Source organism: Peromyscus eremicus, chromosome 10 (assembly GCF_949786415.1).
Source record: "Peromyscus eremicus chromosome 10, PerEre_H2_v1, whole genome shotgun sequence".
Taxonomy (NCBI): domain Eukaryota; kingdom Metazoa; phylum Chordata; class Mammalia; order Rodentia; family Cricetidae; genus Peromyscus; species Peromyscus eremicus.
In genome coordinates this window covers 88,409,136-88,436,472 of record NC_081426.1, presented here as the reverse complement: position 1 = coordinate 88,436,472, position 27,337 = coordinate 88,409,136, and the positions used below count along the sequence as shown (strand labels likewise).

Below are 27,337 nucleotides of genomic sequence, written 5' to 3'. Positions count from 1 at the left end.
GAGGGGCTGTAGATGTAGCTCAGGGGAAGAGTGCTAACCCAGCATGCACAGGTGATAGCCAGTGTTGAAAAACAAAGAAGTGCAAACTAATGAAGTAGGCATTTCTATAGAAAAGATACACAAATGACCTGTAAGTGTGTGACCACACACATCCATGAAGGTGGGAAATTTACATAAAACGAACAGTTGAACAGTGAAAAGGGTTGATACAAGATGCTGAGATCTAGTGGAGGGGTCATATTAAGGTTGGTTATTAGTTGAAGATGTTAGACATTGGTACGCTGGGGATGGCCGGTGGGGAGATAGCGTGATGAATAGACGGGGTTTCACTGTATTATTTCTTACAACTTTGTATGAATTTGCAAACATTTTAAAAGGGAAGAAAGCATAGTCTGCGTGAAATACTTTGAAAGAAGCACCAGGGTAGTTCTGCTGCAAGCTACTAATGCAACCGTTCGTAGACATCTCCCCAGGCATCTCTTCATGCTAAGAAAGGGCAATTTTCATCTAACCTCGGGCAGGGTATAGAGAATGTTTCCCATAACTTAGACATAAGTTGTCCTAGGAGAGTTAAACTAGTAAAAAAAGGAATTTAGAAACCTTGGCCACGTTAGGTTTTTCTAAAGCCAAATGAACAAGTAACATGAGGGAAACCTGAGATGTAGCTAGAGTTTTCCTGCCTGGCCCACAGTCAGGGCAAATCTCTTTCACCTGCCAGTCCCACAGCCTCTCAGACCCGACCAAGTAAACACAGAGACTTATGTTGCTTACAAACTGTATGGCCGTGGCAGGCTTCTTGCTAACTGTTCTTATAGCTTAAATTAATCCATTTCCTTTAATCTATACTTTGCCACATGGCTCGTGGCTTACCGGCATCTTCACAAGCTGTTCCTCATCGTGGTGGCTGGCAGTGTCTCTCTGACTCAGCCTTCCACTTCCCAGCTTTATTCTCCTCCTTGTCCCGCCTACACTTCCTGCCTAGCCAACGGCCAATCAGTGTTTTATTGATTAATTAGCAACACATTTGCCATACATCCCACAGCACCTGAGATCCCAGCCTTCGGGAAGTTCAGGCAGGAAGATTGTTTGGGGGCTAGCCTGGGCTATGGAGTGAGACTGTTTCAAACCAAAACACAAACAGTAACAGCAACAATTACAAAAAATAAGGAAGGGGCTGAAGAGGTGACTCAGTGGGTAAAGTGCTTGCCACACAAACACAGGGACCTGAGTCAGATCCCAGCACCCAGTAACAATCCAGGCTTGGTAACACTCACCTCTGACCCCAGCACAGGGGTGGGATGAGGACACAGAGACAGGTAGATCCCGAGAACTGCCAGCCAGTCTGGCTGAAATAGTGACCTTCAGGCTCAGGGAGAAACCTTGTCTCAAATAAGGTGGAGAGCAACAGAGGAAGACATTGGTGTCAACCTGCGGCCTTCACACCTGCGTGCACATGTTGACACTCTCCTTGCCCACATGCAGAAATAACCAGGAGAACACACGTGGCTCAGTGGAAGAGCATATCCCATCACTAAAAAATAGATAAAGCCACAGGAAGACAGACCTTAAATATTAAGATGTTAAGATTTTTTTTTTTTTGGAAAGCCATTTGAAGGAAAAAATTATTACCAGAAAAGCTATCTGTGCCTTTCTAGAAAAAAGCGGTACCTGGAGAAGAAAGTTTGTTGTCCCGAGTCCTGCTCTGCATATAGGAGCCCAGTCCTAACACATGGCTCCATCTGCTTAGCCACTGTAGTTACAGCACTTCCAGAACAAGGACTATGTGTAAGGTGCTGCCTACACCAACGTCAATCCTCAACACACCCTACAAAGTAGAAACTGCTCTATGGTTAAACTAAGATGTGAAAGATGGGATAGCCCATCGGGGATCACACGACCAGTCACTGGCAAAGTGAGTTCACATCCGTAGTCTGCCCATGTCGTTTCTGCCCTCCTGCCTCTTTCAAGGAAATGATTGTAGACCACTAGCTTGTTGCCATGGTCCTAGATTGGACTTAACTCTTTTTTATGCACCTCCCCACTTCCGAGCTCTGATCTCCCATAGTTCTAGGAGAGGAGCCAGTGCATTGGTCCACATGACTGTTCTGTTTCTCACTGTACATTTGCAGGTAGGTGTTCTGATTTCGTTACCGGTCTAATGGAAGCATGGTAAATGCCTTTCGTACTGTCTTCGTAAATTGCCTATGCTGTTTAACCTCACCAAGGAACTAGCTCAAGTGCTAGGATTTGCCCCTCTCACTTCAGGCTCAAGATGATTCATCTCCAAGCATCCTTCAGACTGCCCTGCCCTGGGCCAGGCTGCTCCTTGACTCTGGAACAGGTTGAAAATAGAACAAAATAGCTCAACGTGCAAAGTGAAAGCATTGTGCCTTTGAGAGCACTAAAAGGTTGTTGTGTCTCCAGAACATAAAATGCCTGTAGAGGGAATGGCTCAGGGGAATCTTCTCTGCCCCCAGTCGGTGACTCTGACATCATAGTTTAACACGGCTTCCTTAGCTGCTTTCTGCTGGATGTTGTAAACATTCATTGGGAGATGTTTGTATGTTCTTCTTGCATCTCTATCTGCTACTTGGGTGTAGCGATATATTGTTTGTAATCTAAGAAATAAAGCTTGCCTGAAGATCAGAGAACAGAGCTAGCCACAGAGTTAGCCATAGAGGCCAGGCAGTGGTGGCACACTCCTTTAATCCTAGCGCTCAGGAGGCAGAGGTAGAGATCTGTCTGGATCTCTGTGAGTTCAAGGCCACACTGGGCTACTTGAGTAGCCTAAAAGAGAAGTAGAGCCAGGCAGTGGTGGCACACACCTTTAATCCCAGCACTTGTGATCACACACCTCTAATCCCAGCACTAGGAAGGCGGAGACAGGAAGTGATACGGCTGGGCAGAGAAAGGAATGTAAGGCGGGAGGAGACAGAAACTCACTCTCTTTCGGGCTGAGGAGTTGGTGAGGTAAGAGGTGGTGGCTGTGGCTTGCTAGGCTTCTCTGATCATTCAGCTTTCACCCTGATATCTGGCTCTGGGCTTTTGTTAAAAGACAAATTAGGATTCATGCAACACTTGGGCTCCTCCAAAACTAAAAGTACAGCAATGGTAGATCTTTCTTCGAACTATGAAAACCACAAAAAGACTTTTCATTGTCCTGTGTTTTCTGTGGGGCTCGCCGGGGAACTTGCAAAGTCTCATACTCCTACAATATGTATACAGGTAATACTAACTTATTACATGATGTAAAGTTTGGATTCAACTCTCTTTTAATATAATGATAAGTTTACTTGTTAATGTTACTGTGTCTCATGGTATTAAGAGAAAATAAAAAGGAATCAGTAAGTAAGGGAAAAAAAGAAATGTCAGAAAGATGTAAGGATTGAAATGCTTTTAGTAAAGATGGACTTACATTTGGGGGTTAAGACAACAGATGTTTTCCAGAATGGGGTGGAAAGCCAAAGCAAGTCACAAAACTCTAATTAAGTTATGTAAGACATTGGAAAATGAGACTCAGATAGCTAAGAAAGATTATTTATTTAAGAGCATTTGGGCTTTGCCTCAGCTTTAAATAGTGCTCACTGGCTGGAAGTGTCACACTGGTGTAACTGACCTTCTGGCTATTTAATAAACATACTTGGAGGCTATCTTAATGTGGAAAGAGGAATTAGAAGGGACACTCTGCCCCTTGTCCTCCAAAGTCAACTAGGTCCCAGGGACTGGGAGATGTCTCTCAAAATACCCTCTAAACCAGGTGAGTCAACTGTTCTTTTGTTTGGGGAGGCCATGGAGACCACACTGGGTGGACTCTAACCAGTCTGCACTCTACACAGAAGGTCAACATGGAGGAAAACCTTCCTCCATCCTCCTGGTGAAGCCATTGCTAAGCAGGGCTTGAACTAAACCTCACAGCAATGGAACAACCATAACAGGAAGGCCAAAGGAGCCAGGGCTCCTCAGCAACCCCAGAAGACCAGACCTTCACCAGCAACCCCAGAAGACCAGACCTTTAACCAGCAACCCTGAAAGACCAGACCTTCACCAGCAACCCCAGAAGACCAGACCTTCAACCAGCAACCCCAGAAGACCAGACCTTCAACCAGCCTTAATAAAAAATAAATAAAATGATTGATTTTGGCCTCCTCCATGGTCTTAAACACACAGCAAGAAAGTATCACCACAAGTAAGATTACTGACAATAATATAAAACAAACAAATAATAGGCCAGGCCTTCCAGTGCTCTGGATGGTCTACAGACAAGCCACCCCAGTTATAATCAGGACTCTCATCCTTTTCTTAGCCGTAAACACATTGCTGTTTTTAGATTCCTTCCTGCTTTTGTTTCCTTCACTCTACAAAATCAGACTAAGACCATGTCAACATCCTCATCTCCTTAAAACTGGAGATCCAGGTCTTCATGGTAAAATTGGATTAAATCTATTATGATCTTAGTACTGATGCTGTTAAACTCTAAACCATGTGCACTTAGCTACTGTCTTAATTTTATCTACTCTTTACACTTCGTTCACACTCAGATGGTCCTGGAAGCATCTATCTTTATCTCCTTGATCACCCCCCAGTGCCTGAAAGTCAGTTGAGTGGGGATACTGAATCCTTCTACACCCCCAGAATCAGCTAGAATCAATCAGATTGACTCTGTGTCCATCTCCTAGATGACTTTAGGGTTTTAATCTTTAGTGGAGAACGTTAGATAGCTAGATAATTATTAGCAGGCTTGGAAGCCATTGAGGAAGGAGCCCTCCTTCATGGCGTCTTCTCCCTCCAAAATTTACATTAGGAAGCTAACTGGCAGCCTTGGAGACCATTGAAGAAGGACCCTTCCTTCACAGCATCCTTGTCCTCCAAAATTCTGATACCACAGACTGCTCCAAGAACCCCAGATGAGGATGCCAACCTCGCCCAGCAGGAAAAAGATATACAGACCACAGCTGTACCTTCTCCACCCATCTCTAGAAACCAAAATCATGAATGTTAGCTGTGGGAGACCAGCTCCCACCTTTTCAATGGGTTCTTATGAGGAGGAGAGAGGAATAAGAAAATACTAAATAGAAAGATAGCGCAGAGGAGAAAGACAGAAACACAGGATAGCTTTGGGAGGACCTGGGTCAATACCCAGTGGCCTTTTCCATTTATTCAAAAGGGCTTTTTATAACAATGCCAAGGGGCAGGGCAAAAGACCCCCCCGCCTTGCTAGATCAAAGCACACTGCACAACCAAGTATAGACCCTTCCAAACACCTGGTAACCACGCCTGTGGTTAAATCATTCCCTTATGCAGCCCTGCTGGGAAAAGCAAGCTCAGATTCTCAGACCCTGAATAAGTTCTCACTAGGAAACCTCTGTGGGTCTTTACAGTTAGCCATGGCCAACTTCATTTTTAAAAGTTCTTTTATTTTGGTTAAATAGTAGCAGTTTCCACAATCCATAGTAATTAGCATTCCAGAACTAGATTCCTGTCCCATCCCACCCCTGAAGACCCTTGATATTGGCTGTTCATTAGAGATGATTTTTGGGTCACCTGGAATTTTTTTTTTCAAGACAGATTTTCTCTGTGTAACAGTCCTGGCTGTCCTGGAACTCACTCTGTAGACCAGGCTGGCCTCAAACTTGGAGATCCACCTGCCTCTGCCTCCCGCGTACTGAGATTAAAGGCGTGCGCCACCACCACCGCCCGACAGAATTCTTTTACTGCTCACCATTCTGTTGCCACTCCTAGTGACAGGCAATCTTGAGCCAAAATAAAAAGGGGGGAGCTTTCACCCTTGTCCCCCACACCCTGCTTCTGCCCTGTAACCACCCCAGTTTGTAAGCGTTTGAAGGCTCAGATTTTTACAGAGACCTCCCCTTCCAGGTTCCTCCCAATAAGATCAGCACTATCTTTAAAAAAAAAAAAATGTGGTATCCCTGTGATGGCTAGTGTTTTGCTGTCAAATGGACACAATGTAGAATCGCCTGGGGCAGGAGTATCAGTGGGGAATTGTCTGGCTGATGCTGGCCTGAGAGCATGCCTGTGAGAGCTTCTTAGTTGGGTCAGTTGAGGTGGGAAGACCCACCCTGAATGTGGCCAGCACCATTTCATAGATGGGCCCTGGACTGAATGAAAGGGAGAAGCAAGCTGAGCTCTGGCGTGGACGCAGTGGTTCACTGCTCTCAGCTCCCGACTGAAGTGTGCTGTAATCCGTTCCTTGGGGCTCTTGCTGCTGTGACCTCCCTGCAATGATGAACAGTGACCTGGAACTGTGAGCTGAAACAAACCTTCTCTCTTCTACCTTGCTTCTGTCAGGACATTTTGTCACAGTCACGGGAAGTGAAATTAGTCACCCCAAATACCCAATGTCTGTAATTTCTCCAGTGTGCTTGTTGGAGCTAATTGAAAGCGTTGTTTTGTGGGGGCATTCATCCTGAGAATCCATTGGAACCACTCAAGAGCACGCCATGAGGGAAGTTCAGATTTGCAAAATATCTGTCATTTCCCCCTGAACTGCCAGTTTATTTAGTAGACATTTGTTTCTAACACTCTCTTCTATAGGCTTAAGTGCGTGTAAGATCTATCAGGCCGTTTATATTAATAGTTGCTCTAAAAGAACTCTGGACTACACTGTTGGTACCCAGCCCTTCCATGCTCCACATCTCAAAATGCTTTGTCCCTTCTTAAACATATCACTGTATGAAGTTGAACGTTTTCATGAAAACCGTCTGGAATCTTTACGCTAGGACCAGACAATGATGACCTGTTTTAATCCTGGGATTTCCTACTCAGAAGGTGGCAGTAATAACAGATTTGAATCGTGGTTTTATAAAATACCTGGGGGGTTTTGTTGTTGTTGTTCTCAGTTGGACTTTCCATCTTGGAAGAGTTTGGTGGATTCTTGCCTTAATTATTAATACCCGCTCATTTGATTTCAGTGGTACAGGCATGGATGGGAAGAAATGCAGCGTATGGATGTTTCTACCTCTTGTATTCACTTTGTTTACCTCAGCTGGCTTGTGGATAGTGTGAGTATGCTTTAGTTAATAATTAAGGATTCAAGTGTAATAGAGAGAAAATCCAAGTTTTAGTACTAGGACATATTTATATAAATGTATTTATGAATAACGTATATATATATATATATTATATATATAATGGTTAGTTTTTCTAAAGTAAATATCTATATGCTAATTCAACCTTACTGAAGTTCCTTTTTTTCTCATCCTTTATTTCTTAAAGTAAAATGACAAAACTGAATAAAAAATTATTTAAAGTAGATAATGAAGACTGGTTTTGTCTCCTCTTTTCCCTCCCCCCTCCAACATCCTCCTTTAACGCAAGGTCTTACTATGTAAACTAGGCTGGCCTTGAACTTGCAACAGTCCTCCTGCCTCTGCTTCCTGCATGCTGAAATTACAGGCATGTGATGCTTTTCGTTGTTTTTAGGCCAAGTCTCACTGTATAGGCTGGCAGGAAGCCTGTACTGGGAGGACTGGCATGTACCACTGTCATTCATGTTTGGAAAACTGGTTATGTGAGTTCATATTTGTAAGACTTTCTCATTTAACACCGATGTGCTGTGGGCTCCATTTGCAATCTAGTTGTGACAAGATCTGAGGTGTTTTTAAAACAGGTATCACTATGCTGGAAAGCCTGGCTTACCACCCAAAACAAGTACCCATAGTTGCTGATTTCAATCAATATCCATCTTAAGAAAACTCATGAAGGCCAGGCGGTGGTGGCGCATGCCTTTAATCCAGGCAGAGCCAGATGGATCGCTGTGAGTTCGAGAGGCCAGTCTGGTCTACAGAGTGAGATCCAGGACAGGCACCAAAACTACACAAAGAAACCCTGTCTCAAAAAACCAAAAAAAAAAAAAAAAAAAAAAAAGGAAAAGAAAAGAAAGAAAACCCATGAAGAATGGTTTCACTGGACTGGGCTGTAGGTCAGTGAGAGAGTGCTTGGATAGCACATACAAAGCCATGGGCTCTGTCTTTGCTACTGTTCTATTGCTGTGATAAAACACCAGAGCCAAGGCAACTTATACAAGGAAGCATTTGATTTGCAGCTTCCGGTTTCAGAGGGTTAGAGGCAATGATTGCAGAGCAAAGGCCGGGAGACTGGAAAAGCTGGGAGAACACATCTTGATCCATAAGTAGGAAGTAGAAAGAACTGAATGAGAATGGTGTGAGTCTTTTGAACCTCAAAACCCACCTTCAGTGACTCCTTCCTCAATAAGACCACACCTCCTAATCCCTCCCAAACAGTTCCACCAACTGGGGACCAAGAGATCATTCTCATTCAAACCACCACAGGCTTGATTACCAGGAAAGGAAAAAAAAAATAACAGAAAAAGGGAAAATGGTAGTCATACATTCCTGAGAAACTTTATTAAAGCTATCATGTTTATCTCCCACTCCCAATTTTCAGATTATAATTATCACTGTTTGGGGTCTCTTTTGAAAATTAATTAACTCTTTTAAGGAGTTTTTTAATTATGCATATGTCTCTGTGTGGGTATGTACATGTGAGTGTAGATGTGTGGGGAAGCTGGAGGCATCAGATTCCCTGGAGTTGAAGTTACAGGAGTTTTGAACTCCTGACATGGATGGTGAGAACTGAACTCAGGTCCTCTGAAAGAACAGCACATGTTCTTACCTGCTGAGCCACATCTCCAGGTCCCAATAATCACAGCACTTGAGCCTTAAAGAACTAGTGATCTATGGGTAAAGAACTGCAATTGGCATGGTTGTGGTGATGCACACCTATAATCCCAGCCTTTGGAAGGCTGAAACAGGAAGATTGTAGGTTTTAGGCTAGCCTGAGCTACATAACAAATTCCATGGCAGCCAGTGCTATAATGAGATCCTGTCCCAAAAAGAAAAATAAATGTAGTTAAAGATCTTTTTCTGCTTTCTGGTTGGTTGGTTGGTTGGTTGGTTGGTTTTTGGGATAGTTTCATGTAGCCCAGACTGGTCTTGCACACCCTATGTAGCCAAGGATGACCTTGAATTCCTGATCCTGGTGTCTCCAAATCCCAAATATTGGAAATACAGTTTTATATGTGCAAACATGCTTAGCTAAAGATGTTTTCTTAATTAGGAAACAATGGACATGACATATACCTGTGATATGGGTGAATTAGATGTTAAACCCAATTAAAATGAGAAACATTAATTCTTAGGGGTTTTGCTTGTTTTAAATTGTTTCGCTTTATAAACTGGTCATTCTTTCTTGCTAGGTACTTTATAGCTGTGGAAGATGACAAAATCTTGCCATTAAATTCAGCTGCAAGGTAAAGATTGCATCTAGAGAATTCGCTGTTTCCCCATAGAGTTAGCAGCGGCTCTGCCTTAACCTGTGTCTCCGTGTTTTTTGTTATCTAGGAAATCTGGTGTGAAGCATGCTCCGTACATCAGGTAACTCTGGTTCCACCTGACCTGTTGAACTGAAGGAAAGTGCATGTCAGATCTGTGAAGTTCCAGGTCTGCAGAGCCAGCCTCTAAGGCTACGTCTTTTTCCAGTTTTGCAGGCGACAATCCTCCTGCGAGCTGTGTGTTCAGCCAAGTGATGAACATGGCTGCCTTCCTGGGTAAGACGAGCAGGGACGGGGCTGTATGGGCTCTGCTGCATTTCTGTATTAAATCCCCCTGAATCCGTATCAAAGCAATGGGGGACCTGGCCGACAATTTAGCGTCATGTCGTGTCCGTATGCTGAAGGCAGCTTTTTGTGTTCAGGACCCTTTCCCCCTCGTAAATCCTTCTGTATTCCCTGCCTCTTCCCTTTACCATCTTTATCTGGAGCTTCATACTCTGAACTTCCTTTTGCTGTGTGAGATATGTCATAAAATCTTGCTCAGACAGTAATAGGATGCCACATGGTAGCTCTGAAGAAGATGCCTTATTTATTCCTTCCCTGGTGAAGATGAGTGTAGCAGGGCTTTCTTTTGGGTGGGCAGCCAGCCAGCCCCCAAATCATGACATGGAGACTTATTATTAGTTATGAGTGCTTGGCCTTATCTTATGCTTGTCCCATTAGCTCTTATAACTTAATTTAACCTGTTTCTCTTCATCTACATTTTGCCTTGGGGCTTTTTACCTTTCTTTCATTCTGTAGGTTCTACTTTCCTGCTTTCTCCATGTCTGGCTGGCTGGTGGCTGCCTGGCTGGCTGGACCCATGCATGTTCCTCTCTTTCTCCCTTGTTCTCACCTTCTCTCTCTTCCCACGTATTCTCTCTGCCCACCAGCGCCGCCTATCCCTCTACTGCCTACCTATTGGCTGTTCAACTTTTTATTAGACCAATCAGGTGCCTTAGGCAGGCAAGGTGAACAGGCAACACATCTTTACATAATTAAACAAATGTAGCATAAACAAATGCAACACACCTTTGCCTAGTTAAAGTAATATTCCACAACTATGGGGAAGTAGGTAGGCTCTGTGATTCCTGTCTCCATTAACATTGACCCTGGGATGACACCGTCCTGTGTGCCCACATATGTATCAAGCTGCCATGTGACAAAGTAGGTTTAAAAAGAAGTACCATTTCTTCAAGGCCCAAGACCCTCCTTTAACATCCTGTCCCCCAGGATCTGCGGGTACTTGCAGGACCCCGTCAGTCCTCTGGAGATGGTGGGAACCAGCCATGTTCTTTCTCTTACTGAATCTACTTTATATACCCTTTCCTCCAAGCCAGGCCCTCTGGGCATCTTGTCAGCTCACTGTCACTGTTGGCATGCTGTTAGGAGAGGACCTGGAACAGCACAACACCCCCAGTTTTTTGAAGGAATGTTTTTGGTTGTTTTGTTTTGTGTTTTGTGTTTTGTACAATGAGATTTCCATTCCTAGCAAAAGACACAGATCCATAGCACTGAAAGAAAGCATCAGCCTTTGTATCTTTATCCCCTATATCCATATATATAGTATATATGGTATATATACTCATTTATGAAGTGAGCCTTCCCTCTCTACTAGGAAACAATTTCCTACTCATACCTAATGCCCCCCAAACACTTTGAGATAGGGTTTTATGTAGCCCAGGCTGGCCTTAAACTTACTATGTAGCTCATGACCTTGAACTTCTGATCTTCCTGCTTCAATCTTCCGAGTTCTGGGATTGCAGGCATGCACCACCATGCCCAGTTTCTATGGTTCTGGAGATCAAATTCAGTGCTTTGGGCATGATAGGCAAACATCCTACCAACTGAACCACATCCCCAGCCTCGTATTATATTATTATTATTGTTATTATTATTATTATTATTATTATTACTATTATTCCTTCCCCATCCTCCTCCTCCTTCTTGAAGCAGGATCTAATTTAGCCCAGGCTAGCCTTAAATTGACTATGTAGCTGATGACTTTAAACTCCTTTTCTTCCTCCTCCTGCCTCCATCTCCCAAGCATTGGGTTAAAGCCATGTATACTTTTTTAAAGATTTATTTGTTTTTATTATATGTATATGACTTTTGCCTACATGCATGTATGTGCACCACTTGCATGCCTGGAACCCATGGAAGTTAAAAGGAGGTGTCAGATGGCCTAGAACTGGAGTTTCTGACAGTTGTGAGCCACAATGTGGGTGCTGGGAATCAAACCAGGTCCCCTGCAAGAACAGCAAGTGCTCTTAACTGCCTCACCATCTCTCTAGTACCCATGTGTACTTAAAAAAAAATGTTTACTTCAAGGAAGAGAAGACCTATCAAATGCCCTGGATGATTGTTGGTCCAATATGCAACATGGGCAGAATCTCAATTGGTCCAAAAAGCTCAAACTCTGAGGAACATGAAGAACACTCTCAGAGAGAGACTCATCTGAAGAGGAATTCTCTGAAGTTCACAAAGTTCTTCCCTGGAGCTAAATGTGTTTTTGTCAGTGCCTTTTCCTGCCCAGGTGTCGCCTAACCCAGAAATGTCTGCCGCACAACCACCAGAAGGTCATGATGCCGGGTCACAAGACCCTTAAAGCAGCATTTCCTTCCCACCCTTGACCACAAGGGTTTTCGTGTCTCAGATGGTCACAGAGTTTGAGGACACAGCATCAGCAGAAAGTGCATGACCAGGGTTGGTCTTCCCAGCCTTTAGTCTCATAACTGACAGTGTTACACTCCTCTTCTGTTCCCTTGACATCCTCTTCTAAACACACCCAAGCCAGGCATGGTGGCACAGGCCTTTAAACCCAGAGATCTGAAAGCAGAGGCAGATGGATATCTGAATCTGAGGTCAGCCTGGTCTACTATAGTAAGTTCTAGGGATCCTGGACTACTTAGAAAGCCTCTGTCTAGGAGCTGGTGAGATGGCTCAGTGGTTAAGAGCATTGACTGCTCTTCCAGAGGACCCAGGTTCAATTCCCAGCACCCACATGGCAGCTCACAACTCTCTGGACCTCCACTTCCAGGGGACCTGATACCCATGGCAAAACACCAATGCACATAAAAATAAATAAATAAATAAATAAATAAATAAATATAAATAAATAAAAGTCTCCATTCACAAATAAGTAAATAAACAAATAACCCAGTAAGCTCATTCATTCCATGGCCTAGGTGGGCACTAACAAATTCTTGCAGTTAACAGCACAGAGCCCCAAGAGTGAACTTGAACTGCAGGGCTGGGACCTTCCACAGACCCCCTGCAGTCATGGCGCACAGGCCTACAGGCTGACAGTCTCTACGCGGAGGATCCCCTGGGGCCCAACACAGACGTTAACAGCTGTGATTTCTACTCCAGAGCCGTGGCTGGGTGCTCGCGGCACACTGCCTCATCTCGTCATGCCTTCATGCAAACGCTGTTACAGCCTGTCTTTCATTGGGCTCCAAAGAAACCAGTGAGCATGCTGGAAGCTACACCCTGTTTCCTATGAGTGCTATGGACAAATTGATATTTCCCAGTAGTCTTTGGTATAGGATCTAAAAATGGCCAGTTTGCACACTTCCCAAGTGACATCGTCACAAAGCCCGTGATTAACTAATTATAAAAGCATTTGCAGAAACCAGCAGTGCACGAGAAGCTCCTCTTCCAGGTGACATTCATCATCATCTTATTCTCTAGCTCTCCCCGCCCCACCAAGAAGCAATTAAGCTTTTACCAGCCTTTGCTGGAAGGTACCAAAGCAGCCAGCGCAGACTTTATTATCTTTCATCATGTTTGATGCCATCTGGTAGACACAAAACTGATTAAGATTGGTGTTCAGTGAGAGCAAAGCAGCAATTACTTATTTATCAACCCTGGGAGTGGAAAAGAATCCATTTCTTACCAAAGATTATTGCTATATATAGTGGGCGCTTTCTTCACCCCAGGACTGGTAGACCTCAGGCTATCGCTTTACGCTCTCCCACTGCCTTTAAAAATAGCCTTCACTGCTTACAAGTCACTGTTTTTGACAGCCATATAGAGCATAATTTATAGTCTAAAAAGGAGTCCATGTGGCATTTATTAAAATTAGTTAGCAAAAACCTTTTATCTTTTTGACAGGCTAATCAAAGATTAAATGCTCGGTTATTTTCTTCACAGAATTAGCTACATTCGTCGTCCTAAATGTACACTTTCCTCTCCACTGGGGGAAAGAATCTAAGACAAATGTCTTGAAAGGAGCGTTATCCTGGAGGATGTGAGGACAAAGCTAATAAATAGCTAAATGGTTTCAGTCACCTAAGGCAGACGCCTCCCTCCTTCAGCCAAAACATACTGGCTGGCTGGCTTTAGTGCAGTCATAAACAGGAATCATTGATGCATACACAGTGAAACTAACAAAACGAAACAAAACAGAAGTTGGCCAGATGCCAGCTGAGGACTGTGATGGGGAGATGCCATTGTGAGTTTCTGACTTGAAAACGCTAGTCAGTTTTTAAACATTTGATTTGTAAAAGTCAGCTGTGTTTCTATTTGTGTTCTCTTGAAAATATAGAAGGAAATTAGGGGGCACCCAGACAACAACAACAAACTTAGGTAGACCAGGAACAGCAAGAGGGGCAGATTTTAAAGTTCTTTTTCTAAGCCGGGCGGTGGTGGCACACACCTTTAATCCCAGCACTCGGGAGGCAGAGGCAGGCGGATCTCTGAGTTCGAGACCAGCCTGGTCTACAGAGCGAGTTCCAGGACAGCCAGGGCTACACAGAGAAACCCTGTCTTGAAAAACAAAACAAAACAAATCAACAAACAAAACGAAAGTTCTTTTCCTAAAATTGTTAGTAAAAATCTAAATTTATTACATCATATTGAGAGGGTCGGGGGAGGTAGGCTGTACATGTCACAGCATGTGTGGAGGTCAGAGGACAACTTTTAAAAGTCTTCTCCTACGATGCGAGTCCTGGGGACTGAACTCGGGTTGTCGGGTTTGGTGGCAAGTGTCTTTACCAAGCTGTCTCACTGGCCCCAAATTGAAAAGTTTTAATAAAACTTAAAGGTATATCAATTAATCTATCAAGGCCCTGCTAGAGGGATGGCTCAGCTGTTAGGAGCACTGCCTTCTCCTCGTGAGGACCAGGGTTCAAGTCCCAGCAGCCACAAGGTGGTTCATGACTATGCAGTCCTAGCAGTCTGACGCCCTCTTCTGACCACTGCAGGTACTACATAAGTGTGTGCGCAGGCATATATGTAGGCAAAACACTTAAAAGTAGTAATTTTTCAAAGTTTTAAAGTATATCTACTGGTCAGAAAGTACCTATGGTGAGAATAGCTTAGCATATGTAATGTGAAGATGTCTCTGAAGCTGTCATATTCCTAGAAGTTACTTTTATGAAGTTATAACTTGATCACTATTTGGTGAATGTTGATATTTTTTAGGCAGCTAATCTGACTGGAGGGCAGATTCAGTTCATAAATTTTCCTAAAGCCAAAATCTCATTAGTTCCATCTTCCTAACTAGAATCTCTATTAAAGGGAGAGTATCTCTTACCTGATTAGCATAGAGTTGGTGGATGAAAAGGGCAAAGCCTGGTGTTTGGAATACAGCTATTGAAACTGGGTGAAATTACTATATTCAAATAGGTTTCTGTCCATGAGAAAGTGACTTCCAGGAGATGAACATGCCCATGTCTCTCAGCAAGACATGCGGAGTGTCTAAAGTAACTGAAATCCTCTCTGTGGGCAGGGAGGAACACACTGTCAGGTGGGTCGATGTGAGGAGCCATACTGGGGTCTGGATTTAGGGTGCAGACTAAAGTTCTCACACAATATGTCCCACAAATGTAAATGCCCAACAGAGAGTTCCAGGGAAATGTTTTTCCCTAGTTGTCCTTTAAAAAGATCAAATGTGGGGGCTGCAGAGATGGCTCAGCAGTTAAGAGCACTGGCTGCTCTTCCAGAGGTCCTGAGTTCAATTCCCAGAAACCATATGGTGGCTCACAGTCATCTATAATGGAGTTCTGAGGCCCTGTTCTGTCTGATGCCCTGTTCTGTCCTTCAAAATATGCAAATAATGCACTCATGTGCATAAATAAATAAATCTTAAAAAAAATCAAATGTGCTGTGTCTGTGTTTTGCCCTCCTGCAATGACATCATACAGTGTTAATTAGCAAGTGTTCCCGTGGGGCCCAGCGCTGAGCCCCTAGGTCCTCATCTAAGGCTTTTTTTTTTAGCACTACCTGTAATTAGCTCTCTCCCAACCCCTTCCTCCTGTTCACAGCCTAAAAACGAATATAGCATCACATTTACTCCTCATCCCATAGGATTAAGTTGTAATTAATAGACTTCCAGCATAACCCCAGTGATACTGGTTGGAGAACCCTTGTCAACTTATTTATTCTCTGATCAGTCATAGACCTTGACTAAAACATGTACCAAAAGCTATATCGGGATGAATAATTTGCAGTTTTGTAAATCATGGTTTATCCATATTTTGATTACAAAATCCAGATATGAATCGTGTTTTATTCCCATTGCTGGTCAGAGGTACTCATAGCTCGACGCAGTGAAATCTAGTGACTTGGGAAATGCAAACGTGGGGATGGCTTTTCTCTATTAATGGCTAGAGAGATGACGGTCTGGAGTCAATGTTAAACCCTTAGTAAGTAATTTCTAATTTAATTGCCATGTAAATAGAGTAATTTTGTCTTTCCTACTGAAATATAATATCAAAGTAGTCATAGGAAGTCATTACTGCATTCCCTTATTTGTAGATATTATTTAAATTAATTGCCAATTATCTTCCATCATTTTATATATATATATAAAATATATATATATATATATATATATATATATATATATATATATATATATATATAAAACACATAGGAAACTATCTCTGCGCTAAGTAATAAAAGGTGATTTTTAGGTTAGTGGCTTGAGTGCAGAGTGTCCCCAAGGCCTCCATTAGAAGTGGGGTGTGAGAGACAGCTGACCCAAGCTTGTGGGGACTCATGGACTCTGGACTGACAGCTGGGGAACCTGCATGGGACTGAACTAGGCCCTCTGAATGTGGGTGACAGTTGTGGCTTGATCTGTGTGTGGAGCCCTTGGCAGTGGGACCAGGATTTATCTCGGGTACATGAACTGGCTTTTTAGAGCCCATTTCCTATGGTGGGATATCTTGCTTGCCTTAATGCAGGGGGGCTTGGTCCTGCTCCAACTTGGTATACCAGCCTGTGTTGACTCCCCAAGGGAGGTCTTACCCACTCTGAGGAGTGAATGGAAGTGGGCTGGGGGGGGAGGTGGGGAGAAGAGAGAGAGGGGGAACTGTAGTTGGTATGTAAAATGAAAAAAAAATTTAAAAAAGAAGTAGAGTATGAAATCTGACTTCTCCCATTCGGCCTTTATATTCTCAATTCACCTTTTTAAAGTGTCCTTTTAAAAATGAGTGATTAATGTCATTTGAAAAAATTAATTTTTAGTGAATGTGGTTTATTCAGATGTAGTTGCTATGGAATGTCATTCTGTATGTTGTGAATGTGTGTTGCTCTGATTGGTTGATAAATAAAATGCTGATTGGCCAGTAGTCAGTCAGGAAATATAGGCAGGGCAAGCAGACAAGGAGAATTCTGGGAAGAGGAATGCTGAGTCAGGAGTCACCAGCCAGACACTGAGGAAGCAAGATGTGAAGACAGAACTGAGAAAAGGTACCAAGCCATGTGGCTAAACATAAGTAAGAATTATGGGTTAATTCAAGTGTAAGAGCTAGTCAGTAATAAGCCTGAGCAAATGGCCAAGCAGTTATAAATAATATTAAGCCCCTGAGTGTTTACTTGGGTCCAAGCAGCTGTAGGACCAGCAGGTGAGAGAGATTTGTCCTGACCACGGGCCAGACAGGACACAGGAAAACTTCCAGCTACATATAGTAGCCTTGTCCCGGTTCCCATGTCTTCTGCCCAGGAATGACAGGCACCCACTGGCTTATCCAGATGTGGTGGCCTTGTCCTGGTTCCTGTGTCTTCTGCCCAGGAATGACAGGCACCCTCTGGTTAATTCAGATGTGGTGGCCTTGTCCTGGTTCCCATGTCTTCTGCCCAGGAATGACAGGCACCCACTGGGTTGTCCAGATGTGGTGGCCTTGTCCTGATTCCCGTGTCTTCTGCCCTTTCTGTTCTGACCCTGCGCTAAGCTGAAGGTGACTGATCAGAGAGCCCCAGCCATGTTCTTTGTCTCTGTCTCCTTTGTTTGGTGCCATGCCTCTGCAGTACTCCCCAAGTCCAGTCTGTCCCCTTCCAATCTTGCTCTGGAAACCCTGAGAACAGTCCTGTTAAGAATAATAAAAAGTCTAAGCATTGAATAGAAAGTTTCTTTGAAAATTGTCTGTCTGTCTGTCAAGAACTACAGGCAACTGAGTGTAGCTGGAGTTTTCTCCAGTCCCGCTCGGGCCTGCAGCCACTCAGACCCAAGTAAACACACAGAGACTTATATTACTTATAAACTGTATGGCCGTGGCAGGCTTCTTGCTAACTGTTCTTATATCTTAAATTAACCCATTTCTATTAATCTCTAAGTTGCCACATGGCTTGTGGCTTACAGTTTACCAGTACTTTTACATCTTGCTTCCTCTGTGTCTGGCTGTTGGACTCCTCAATCAGCCTTCCTGTTCCAAGAATTCTCTTCTCTGCTTATCCTGCCTATACTATACTTCCTGCCTGGCTACTGGCCAATCAGTGTTTTATTTATCAACCAATCAGAGCAACACATTTACAGCATACAGAGTGATATCCACAGTAACTGAGGAATGCTGAGAGTGGGAAAAATAGTCTTCCCTAGGGAAGAGCACAGGATTTGGTTATCCAATACCAAATAGTCAGTCCTGAAAACGTATATGTGACCAAGCAGGTTACATTTATGTATTTAGGAATATATATGTGTACATACATATGCATGTATATATGTGTCTAACAACGATTAATGAGGAAAAGAAGCCATGAGTTTGGAAGATAGCAAGTAGGTGTATATGGGAGGGTTTGGAGGGAAGAAAGGGAAGGAGAAAATGACATAATTGTATTAATCTAAAAAAAAATCAAAGAAATAATAAAGAAAACTTTCGTGTGGTGAGATTTAAGATGTGCTGTGAGAGCCACACATGGTGACACATTTGTGTGATCCCAGCATCCAGGAGGCTAAGGGAAGAGGACCCTGAGTTTGAGCCTAGACTACATACTGAGTTCCTGGCCAGCCTGAGCTGCATAGCAAGACCTTGTCTCAAAAAAAAAAGAGCCTTTTTTTTTTTTTTTGCACATTATGGTTTTAGACTTCTGCCTTAGTGTAGGTGGGTGATTCGCTTTCTTTAAGATTTGTTTTGTTCCCAGCCCTCGTGGTAGCTGTTCTGCGCTTCATCCAGCTGAAACCGAAGGTTTTAAACCCATGGCTGAATATCAGCGGACTGGTGGCGCTGTGTCTGGCTTCCTTCGGAATGACCTTACTTGGTAATTTTCAGGTACTTCCTCTGGCTTTTTCGCCTCCCTCTCGCTCTGGTAAGATTATGCACTTCTAGATTATTACAGCCTAAGGTATCGTCTCCGCGTGACCCGTATGATTCTGCACGAACCCCAGGAACAAGCAAACACTTTTCACTTAGATTCCGCCTCCGCTGTCCCCAGGGTGTCTACGCCTGTTCCCGCCAGGCGCGTGAGAGCTAACTGCAGATGCAGATGGTATGGAGACTGGGGAAGTAGCTCAGAACAGCTGTGTGTTTCCAGAGCGTTTCCCACTTTCCTTCATTATAAAGCATATCCCAGTGTGCTTTTCCAGAAAATTACTAAGATTACCGCCTCTTGATAATTAAACACTGACTAGCCATCTTTGATGGAAGCGCACATTTCAGAGTAACAGGTTCCTGGGAAAGTCAGGACGGAAAGCCCAGACTCTCTCCAGAACCCCTGACTCACCCTCCCAGAACTCAGAAGCCGGTGGGCACACCTGGAAGAATAATTACTTTTGCCAGTTCAACATCTTCCTCCTGCTCTGAATGGCTTCGTTTATTTCCATAATTGGCTGATTTCCCTGCCTCCATGCGCTCCACACTGTAGTCCACCCTTCACTGCCACAAACTTCTCTTGTGAGCAAACGAAAGAAATATCCGGTCTTCCACTCCCCCACCCCCCACCTGCTGAATGAACTCCAAATGGTATAGGCACTCAAGACCCTCGGCATTCTAGCAAACACTTAGTTGTGTTCTTACCAAAACACACTAGTGGGTTTTCGATGGCTCTTTCTCCTTCTAACCCTCACCTTACTGACTCATTAAACCAGGACCGTCTATGCCTCAAGACTTCACCTTGGCACACAGTAGCAAGTAAATGCTTTTCTGCATTATGACTTGTTGGGCATTCCCATTCCATATCAAGCTGGATAACCAGAAAGCTGCATCCTTAGAGCACATGGCCTAGGATAATAATCAAGAGCGTGTCTGTTGAGATTACTGCTGAGATCTGGGTGGTGGCCTGTGCTGTGCTGCAGATGTGGGCATAGCGGACAGTAAATACCATTTGCTCCACCAGGGCTTTGAGTATTAATGAGTAGCGACGTGCAGATTTCATTCTAAAGTCCTAGCAGAATCCCAGAGATGGGTGGTCTTGGAAAATGTCGAAATGTAAAGCTGTGAACGATGACACTCCATATGAAGAACCCTTGCTGGAATGTCTTCCAGGAGGGCAGTCATCAACCCTCTGGAGTGGGGGATGAGAGATGTTTCAATTGCTGCCTCTTTTTATAAATTTATAAAAGTGTGAACCATGTGACTGTAGTACCTATTTTAAATTCAGGTAAAATACTGGTAATAAATGAAATGGGTTGCATTTGACATGAGAAATTGATTTCCTGGAAGTAAAATTTAACTTGAGAAATCATTATTTTTAAGTAAAATTTGAAAATATACCTTTTGAATTATGAGGGGGAAAGTGGCTTCTTAGCAAAGGGGGGACTACAACCAAAAACAATAGAAAAATTAGAGGGAAAAGTGATATTGATTTGATACAACACTTACGGCAGCACTGTCAAACAGAAAAAACCCTGAGGGTAATGTAAAGTTCTAAAGTCATATTTCTCTGTAGTTTAGAAGCTGTCTCGTCAGAAGGTTTCATTTTATATATATATATATATATATATATATATATATATATATATATGCAGTTAAAATGCAGATCATTTCAAAAGGAGTTTTTAGTGATAGACGCCTTTTATAAAATAGCTAGGTAATGACTCAGAGAGCTTTTTACATCTCCAACAACCAACTGAGGCTGAGTCTTTGGACTCTGTGGAAGCCTAGAATACAGGTCTTCAGACACAGTTGTTCTTTAGTGGCTGTGGATCTGACTGACACTCAGAGCTTTCTGTTTTCTTTATTACTACAGGAAACAAAACCCAGAGAATTCCTATTAACACTGAGTAGGTTGAGTTCCACAAACAGGCCAGTTGTCCCAAGGGCTATCACTGTTTGTCAATCAAACCTTCCCGTGCCAGAAATGTGGATTCCCGGGAAGCACACAGCCACATCCCAAGTTTCGTTCTTTCTGCTTGGAAAGCAGAGTCTGGGATGTGTTCCTGTAGAAGCTTGACATTTCCTTTTTATATAATTCTCCTGCTTTTTAATTTCCTTTCCCTTAAAAGCTTTTTCTGGAAAATAAATTCAGGACATCGATCCCTGCCTCCTGTAGGGTTTTCTAAATGAATGTTTTTAAGTTTGGGGGAAATTGTTTCTTGTCCTCCATCTCTGTAGATTCTCACCATTTGAGAATCAACACAAAGCGTCAGCAGAGATGAAAAAGTCTAATTTTTCTAAGCTCTCTGGCCTCCCTGTTGAAAAGTTTTTTCCCCCACCTTTCCCCTCATATTTTTCGTCAGTCTCCATGTTTTCAAAATGAGCCTCCACATAGCTTCTCTGTTCTGTAGCTCACAAACGATGAAGAAATCCATAATGTGGGGACATCCTTGACCTTTGGGTTTGGCACATTGACCTGCTGGATACAGGCTGCATTGACACTCAAAGTCAACATCAAGAATGAAGGACGGAGAGTTGGAATTCCACGAGTTATCCTGTCTGCCGTCATCACTCTCTGTGTGGTCCTGTGTATCCTTTGAAAGTTCTTTGCCAGGGACAGTAGAACACAGGTAAGTTTTAGACAGAGAAGAGACCATTGCCCTTCCTGGTGTGTAGAGAAACTGTCAGATCAAAAAGTGTCAGACCAACAAATGCCATGATGAACCCATCAGTTTGTACACTAGCTTTAAAATGAGTAGCCAGAAGCCAAAGAGATGGGTCAGTGGTCAAGAGCACTTGCTGCTCTTATAAAGAACCGGGGTTTGATTCCCGGCACCCACATGGTGGCTCATAACTGTCTGTAACTCCAGAGAGAGGGGAACCAACATCCTCTTCTGGCCTCCTCAGGTACTAGGCACACTAGGGCTACACATATATACCTGTAGACAAAACACTTGCACACAAAAAGTAAAAAATAAATCTTTTAAGAATGAATAAATAAAAACTAATAGTCAGGTATGGCGGAGCCTAGATGTAACCCCAGAACTTGGGAGGTGAAGGCAAGAGAATTGGGAGTTAAGATCATCCTTGGCTACATAGTGAGTTCAAGGCCATATTGCACTACCTCAGACACTGTCTCAAAAATAAAAGTAAATTAAAATTAATTTAAAAAAACTTTAAAATCAGATTTTTATGCCAAAGAGAGACAGGGAACTGAAACTAAAGCAGATTCTGCTGCCTGAGGATGATTTCAGCCCATGGGAAAGGCATCATGCATTCTGTCAGCATCATGCATTCTGTCTCCAGCCCATGGGAAAGGCATCATGCCTCTGTCTGCAGCCCATGGGAAAGGCACCATGCCTTCTGTCTCCAGGCTTACAATGTTTCCACTTATGAAAATCATGGCACAAAAAAGTCCAAAAAAGTAATTGTGATTTTTTTTTTGCCATCTTAAAAAATTCACCTATGACTTTAAGTCCTATTAGGATTAGATCATTTATTATCCTTAAAATGAATTTCAAGGGACGAATGTTTATATCTTTCAAGATTATAAATTTCCCTGGAGAGCAAATTCAGGAACTAGATCACCTATATGTGTGTCGTTTTCCTGAATAAATATTTGAGGCTTTGGGGTGCTGTTCATTTCCTTTTCTCCCTGTGGAGTTTGAACCGATGGAGAACAGACAAAGAAGAGCTAGGGGAAAAATCAGCTTTCATTCCTAGTGAACTGGGGAAGAATGGCTCAGGCCCCATCCGCACCCTGTAGTCAGCCCACCTGCCATTAACAAGCAGAAGAGAAGGCCTCACTCCCTTCAACCCCAGACAAGTCCAGAGAGACTGCCAGCTAGCGCAGAGCTCAACGACACCATCAGTAACCTGGCCCAGGAAAAGTTGCCAGTTCCCATCTGTGTTGGTCACTTTTCTGTTGCTATGAAAAAAATACCCTAAACCGGGTGGTGGTGGTGGCGCACGCCTTTAATCCCAGCACTCGGGAGGCAGAGCCAGGCGGATCTCTGTGAGTTCGAGGCCAGCCTGGTCTACAGAGTGAGTTCCAAGACAGGCTCCAAAGCTACACAGAGAAACCCTGTCTCAAAAAACTTAAAAGAAAAAAGAAAAAATACCCTGACAGAAGCCACTTAGAAGATGAAAGGGTTTGTTTTAGCTTACGGCTCCAGAGGGTTAGGGTTCATCGTGATGGAAAAAACATGCCAACAGGCAGGGAAGCATGGTGGCTGGAACGGGAAGCTGACCCTTCACATTCTCACCCGGACACAGGAAGCAGAGAAAGGATAGAAGTAGGCAAAGCTTAGACCTTCAAAGCCTGTACTCAGTAACGTACTTCCTGCAGCAAGACTCCATCTTCTAAGGGTTCTGTAACCTTCCCAAACAGACCAATACATGAGCCTAGGGTTGGCATTTGTTACTCAAACCACCACCCCACCCCATCCCACCCATCAGTTACCCAGGGCAGAGAGCAGATGAAAAACAAAATCAGCCTTTATTCCTGGTAAATTGGGAAGGATGGCTTAGAACTCATCTGCACACTGCAGTAACCAGTATTTACTCAAACAGGTTCTCCTTAGAAACCGGAAGAAGGAGCCATGATTCCTAAGTGGTCAAGCAGTTAACGCTAACATTACACGCCTCGGTGATAGTCGTCACCAGGGTTTGCTGAGCGTTTACCATGTCTAGGAATCACTCCAAGCACTTGATGTGTATTGATTCTTTTAATCACAAGTTGAGAATCCTAGGTAGGTTAATTTGTCACAAAGATTGTAGCAACCTGATAAGATATGATCAAAGAAATCGAAGCTGCCACTTCCCCAGCGAGTTAACACGGGCTGGTGGTATTTTCCACCCTCAGTCAGAAGGTGCGCAGACTTGCAGTGACTCGGGCTGACAGCTAACGGTTCTAATCGTGTTGCATCTGAACACTTGGAAGCGTTAATTAGTATCTGTGTTTCCTGGATCCAGGCTCAGTCAAGAGACCGAAGACTTCCTGACATGGCTCCGCCTGTCCTCGTAGTCTCTGACAGTCCCTGAAGATTTTAGGTCTGTAATTTAAAGGTAGAGCACACATACAAGTTCTCAGATATGTCTCAGGATGTATCTGGTTTTTCTGAATGTTTTTGGTTCTCAGACTCTTCACATTTCACTAAAATGTGCAACGAACTTTTTGTTCTTTTCTCAGCCCCTGTGCTTCCATATACACAATCATATGTATGTATACACACACACTATATGTATCACATGTATATTTCTTTTATATAGTTGGATATGTGTATATATATATATTATATATATAGAAATAGGACCATCATGATTTTTAAGATTTATATATTATGTATAATATATATATTTAGGAATAGGACCATCATAATTTTTAAGGTATGTATATTATATATAATACATATATTTAGGAATAGGACTGTCATAATTTTAAGGTATATATATATATGAATAGAACTGTCATAATTTTTAAGGTGTGTGTATATATATATATATATATATATATACACACACACACATATATATTTAGGAATAGAACCATCATGATTTTTAAGGTATATATATATATATATATATATATATATATATATATATAGGAATAGAACCATCATGATTTTTAAGGTACATATATAATATATATATTTAGGAATAGGACCATCATGATTTTTAAGGTATATATATATATAAATAGAACCATCATGATTTTTAAGGTATATATATATATATATATATATATATATATATATAGAACCATCATGATTTTTAAGGCATATATATTATGTATAATATGCATATATATATTTAGGAATAGGACCATCATGATTTTTTTATTAGCAGTTATGATTCTTTTGTTTTTTTTAGGTTTTTAAAATTTTATTTATTTTTATTAGTGTGACTGTTTTCCTGTGTGTATGTGTACCATGTTTGTGCCTGGTTTCATTGGAGTTCAGAAGAGGGAGTCATCCCCTGGTGCTAGAATTATGGATGGTTCTGAGCCATCACGTGGGTGCTGGAAACTGAATATAATAATGGGCATAGAGGGGCCTGGAAAGATGGCTCAGTGGTCAAGAGCACTGGCTACTCTTACAGAGGACCTGGGTTCAGTTCCCAGAATGCATGTGGTGGCTTACAACCATTCGTAATTCCAGTTCTGGGGATCCACCACCCTCTTCTGACCATGCATGTGGTACACATACATACTTGCACACCACGTAAAATGCATACTTCTTTACATGAAAAATAAAATGAATCAGTGTAAGTTTAAATTTAAAAAAAAACAGGCTTCATTATGGCATTTCATGTATATATAATGTATCTTGATCATATTCACACACATCCCTTTTGTCCCTTCCTACTTTTGTGAACCTTTTTGTTTTGAGACAGGTTCTCATACAGCCCAGGATGACCTCCAACTCACTGTATAGATGTTATCCATGAACCATGAGTCCTCCTGCCTCCACCCTCCAAGTGCTGGGTTACAGGCACACACCACCACACTGGGGTGCTCACTAAGGCTTTTTAAATTGCTTCTCTTCATTGGGTCACACGTTTTAACCTGTGACCAGAAAGGAGACTAACCTATACAGTATTGCCTAAAAGAAGAGCAAAAGGGTCATGAGTATTAGCATTGCGGAGCAAATACTGTTGTATGGAAGTAGCTGGGATGTTCAGGAGAGTCACGGTCCTTTTGCTACTCACCTTTAATCGGGCAGGTGTAGAGTTCACGATTGACGCATGGCCAAGGCATTTGTGTGAATCCACCAACTCATACCTCTGTGAGAATGACTTCAGGTAAGTTACCTACTTGGCCTGTTTCTTAACTGTCAATGGATCGCCGGGAGGGTTAGATGGGATTATCTGTGGAGGCATCTAGAAATATGCCCAACATGGCACACAGCTCAATAATGTTATCTAATAATACATGCAAATACCAGCTTTCAGCTTACCGTGAGTGTGGCCCTGGCTACCAGCTTTGCCAGTGATGGGGAAACTGATACCTGATTACCTTCCTTGACCTCTGCTCCCCAGACTTCATCCTCATGGCCCAAGATATCCACATGTACGCAGCCAGGGTCCAGTGGGGCCTGGTCATGTGCTTCCTGTCATACTTTGGCACCCTGGCTGTGGAGTTCCGGCACTACCGCTATGAGATTGTGTGCTCTGAGTACCAAGAGAACTTCCTGAGCTTCTCAGAGAGCCTGTCAGAAGCGTCTGAATATCAAACCGACCAGGTGTAACCCGTCAGTTTGTCCTTGGGGGTGCGGTGGGTGTGACGACAGGAGAGGGATCGGGATGATACACTCACAGGACTCGACACATCACCTCATGACGCGCTTCACACACACGGACACATATTCATCGTGGCCATATTTGCCAAAAGAGCTTTTCAGGGCAGGTTATTTCTTTCATGAACAAGCACAAGCTCTCATGTGTGGAAATACACGCTGTCACACTGAAAACATATGCACGACAGAGCCAGAAGCTTGTGCATGATCACCTCCCCGTCCCACCCTCCCAGTATGCTCTTCACATCTTCTCCACGTTTGAACCTGTCATCTTCCTCCGGCAGAGTAAGGCAGGCTGAAAGGAACATAAGAATGAAGCCAGCTCCCTCAGCCGCCTTCAGGTCCGAAGGACTGGGAGTGAGCTTGTGGGGACTTGTGGCTCTGGGACCGATATTCTCCAGTGGACCCCCGAGGAGCATCTGTCTGGATGCACACTGTACTGAAGCTGTGAGTGTGGCCTGTGAGAGGCACGGGCAGAGCTTTCCCGCCAGGCTGCCTTCACCACTGTTCAGCCGTCGGCTTTGTGGGTCCGGGGAAAGGAACATGGGAAAGAGGCCCGCCACCGGCATCTGGACTTGACTCACTCTGCCTGAGAAAGATCTCCAAGTGTGAATGTTCACGGGAACGGGATGCCAGGTGTGGCACGAAGCACAGCGGAGAGGGCATGGTTTCATTTCTGCTTCCACACTGTGTCATGCACAGTTCTGGTTTTATAGCTCATGGCTTGCCTTTTTCTTTTCTTTTTTAATGCAACTCCTGTGGGTTTCTGTAGGCCGCATGGACAAAGATGTGGACCAAAGGCAAGAACCTTGTTTTGGTTTCAGATATGACAGGGGATGATACCTATGGGCTTATTTTAAATTTGAAGCAAAAAGAAGAAGAAAAAAAAGGATTCTCAAAGAAGCACAAGGAAATCTGCATGGGGGTGGGGGTGGTGAGGTATGGGGGCGCCTGTGGGCTTTGAGGAGGAGTGACAGGAGGTTAGGACTCTTGCGGCGAATCCAAGCCGGGGAGACTTTCACATACACGTGTTTCCCCAATTTTTAGGGAACTAAGGACTTTTCAAATTTGGAGTTTATAGAAGCCAATTAAAACATTGCCCTCCCCAAAGCCACATTGGCACAGACAGAGCCATGGCACTGAACATGAGTCTC

The 27,337-nt window shown here is 43.3% G+C and overlaps 1 protein-coding gene across 1 annotated transcript in view; it reads left to right on the top strand.

Moving 5' to 3' along the window:
* The window catches only part of Tmem150c (transmembrane protein 150C), a 63,504-nt gene extending 36,367 nt beyond the window's left edge, over positions 1-27,137 (top strand). The window contains exons 2-8 of the mRNA XM_059274733.1: positions 6,930-7,019; positions 9,236-9,289; positions 9,381-9,413; positions 9,519-9,586; positions 18,719-18,846; positions 21,300-21,477; positions 25,927-27,137. Of these exons, the coding sequence (XP_059130716.1) occupies positions 6,930-7,019; positions 9,236-9,289; positions 9,381-9,413; positions 9,519-9,586; positions 18,719-18,846; positions 21,300-21,477; positions 25,927-26,135 (760 nt within the window). The 3' untranslated portion in view covers positions 26,136-27,137. The remainder of the gene's footprint in view (positions 1-6,929; positions 7,020-9,235; positions 9,290-9,380; positions 9,414-9,518; positions 9,587-18,718; positions 18,847-21,299; positions 21,478-25,926) is intronic.
* The last annotated feature ends 200 nt before the right edge of the window (positions 27,138-27,337 follow it).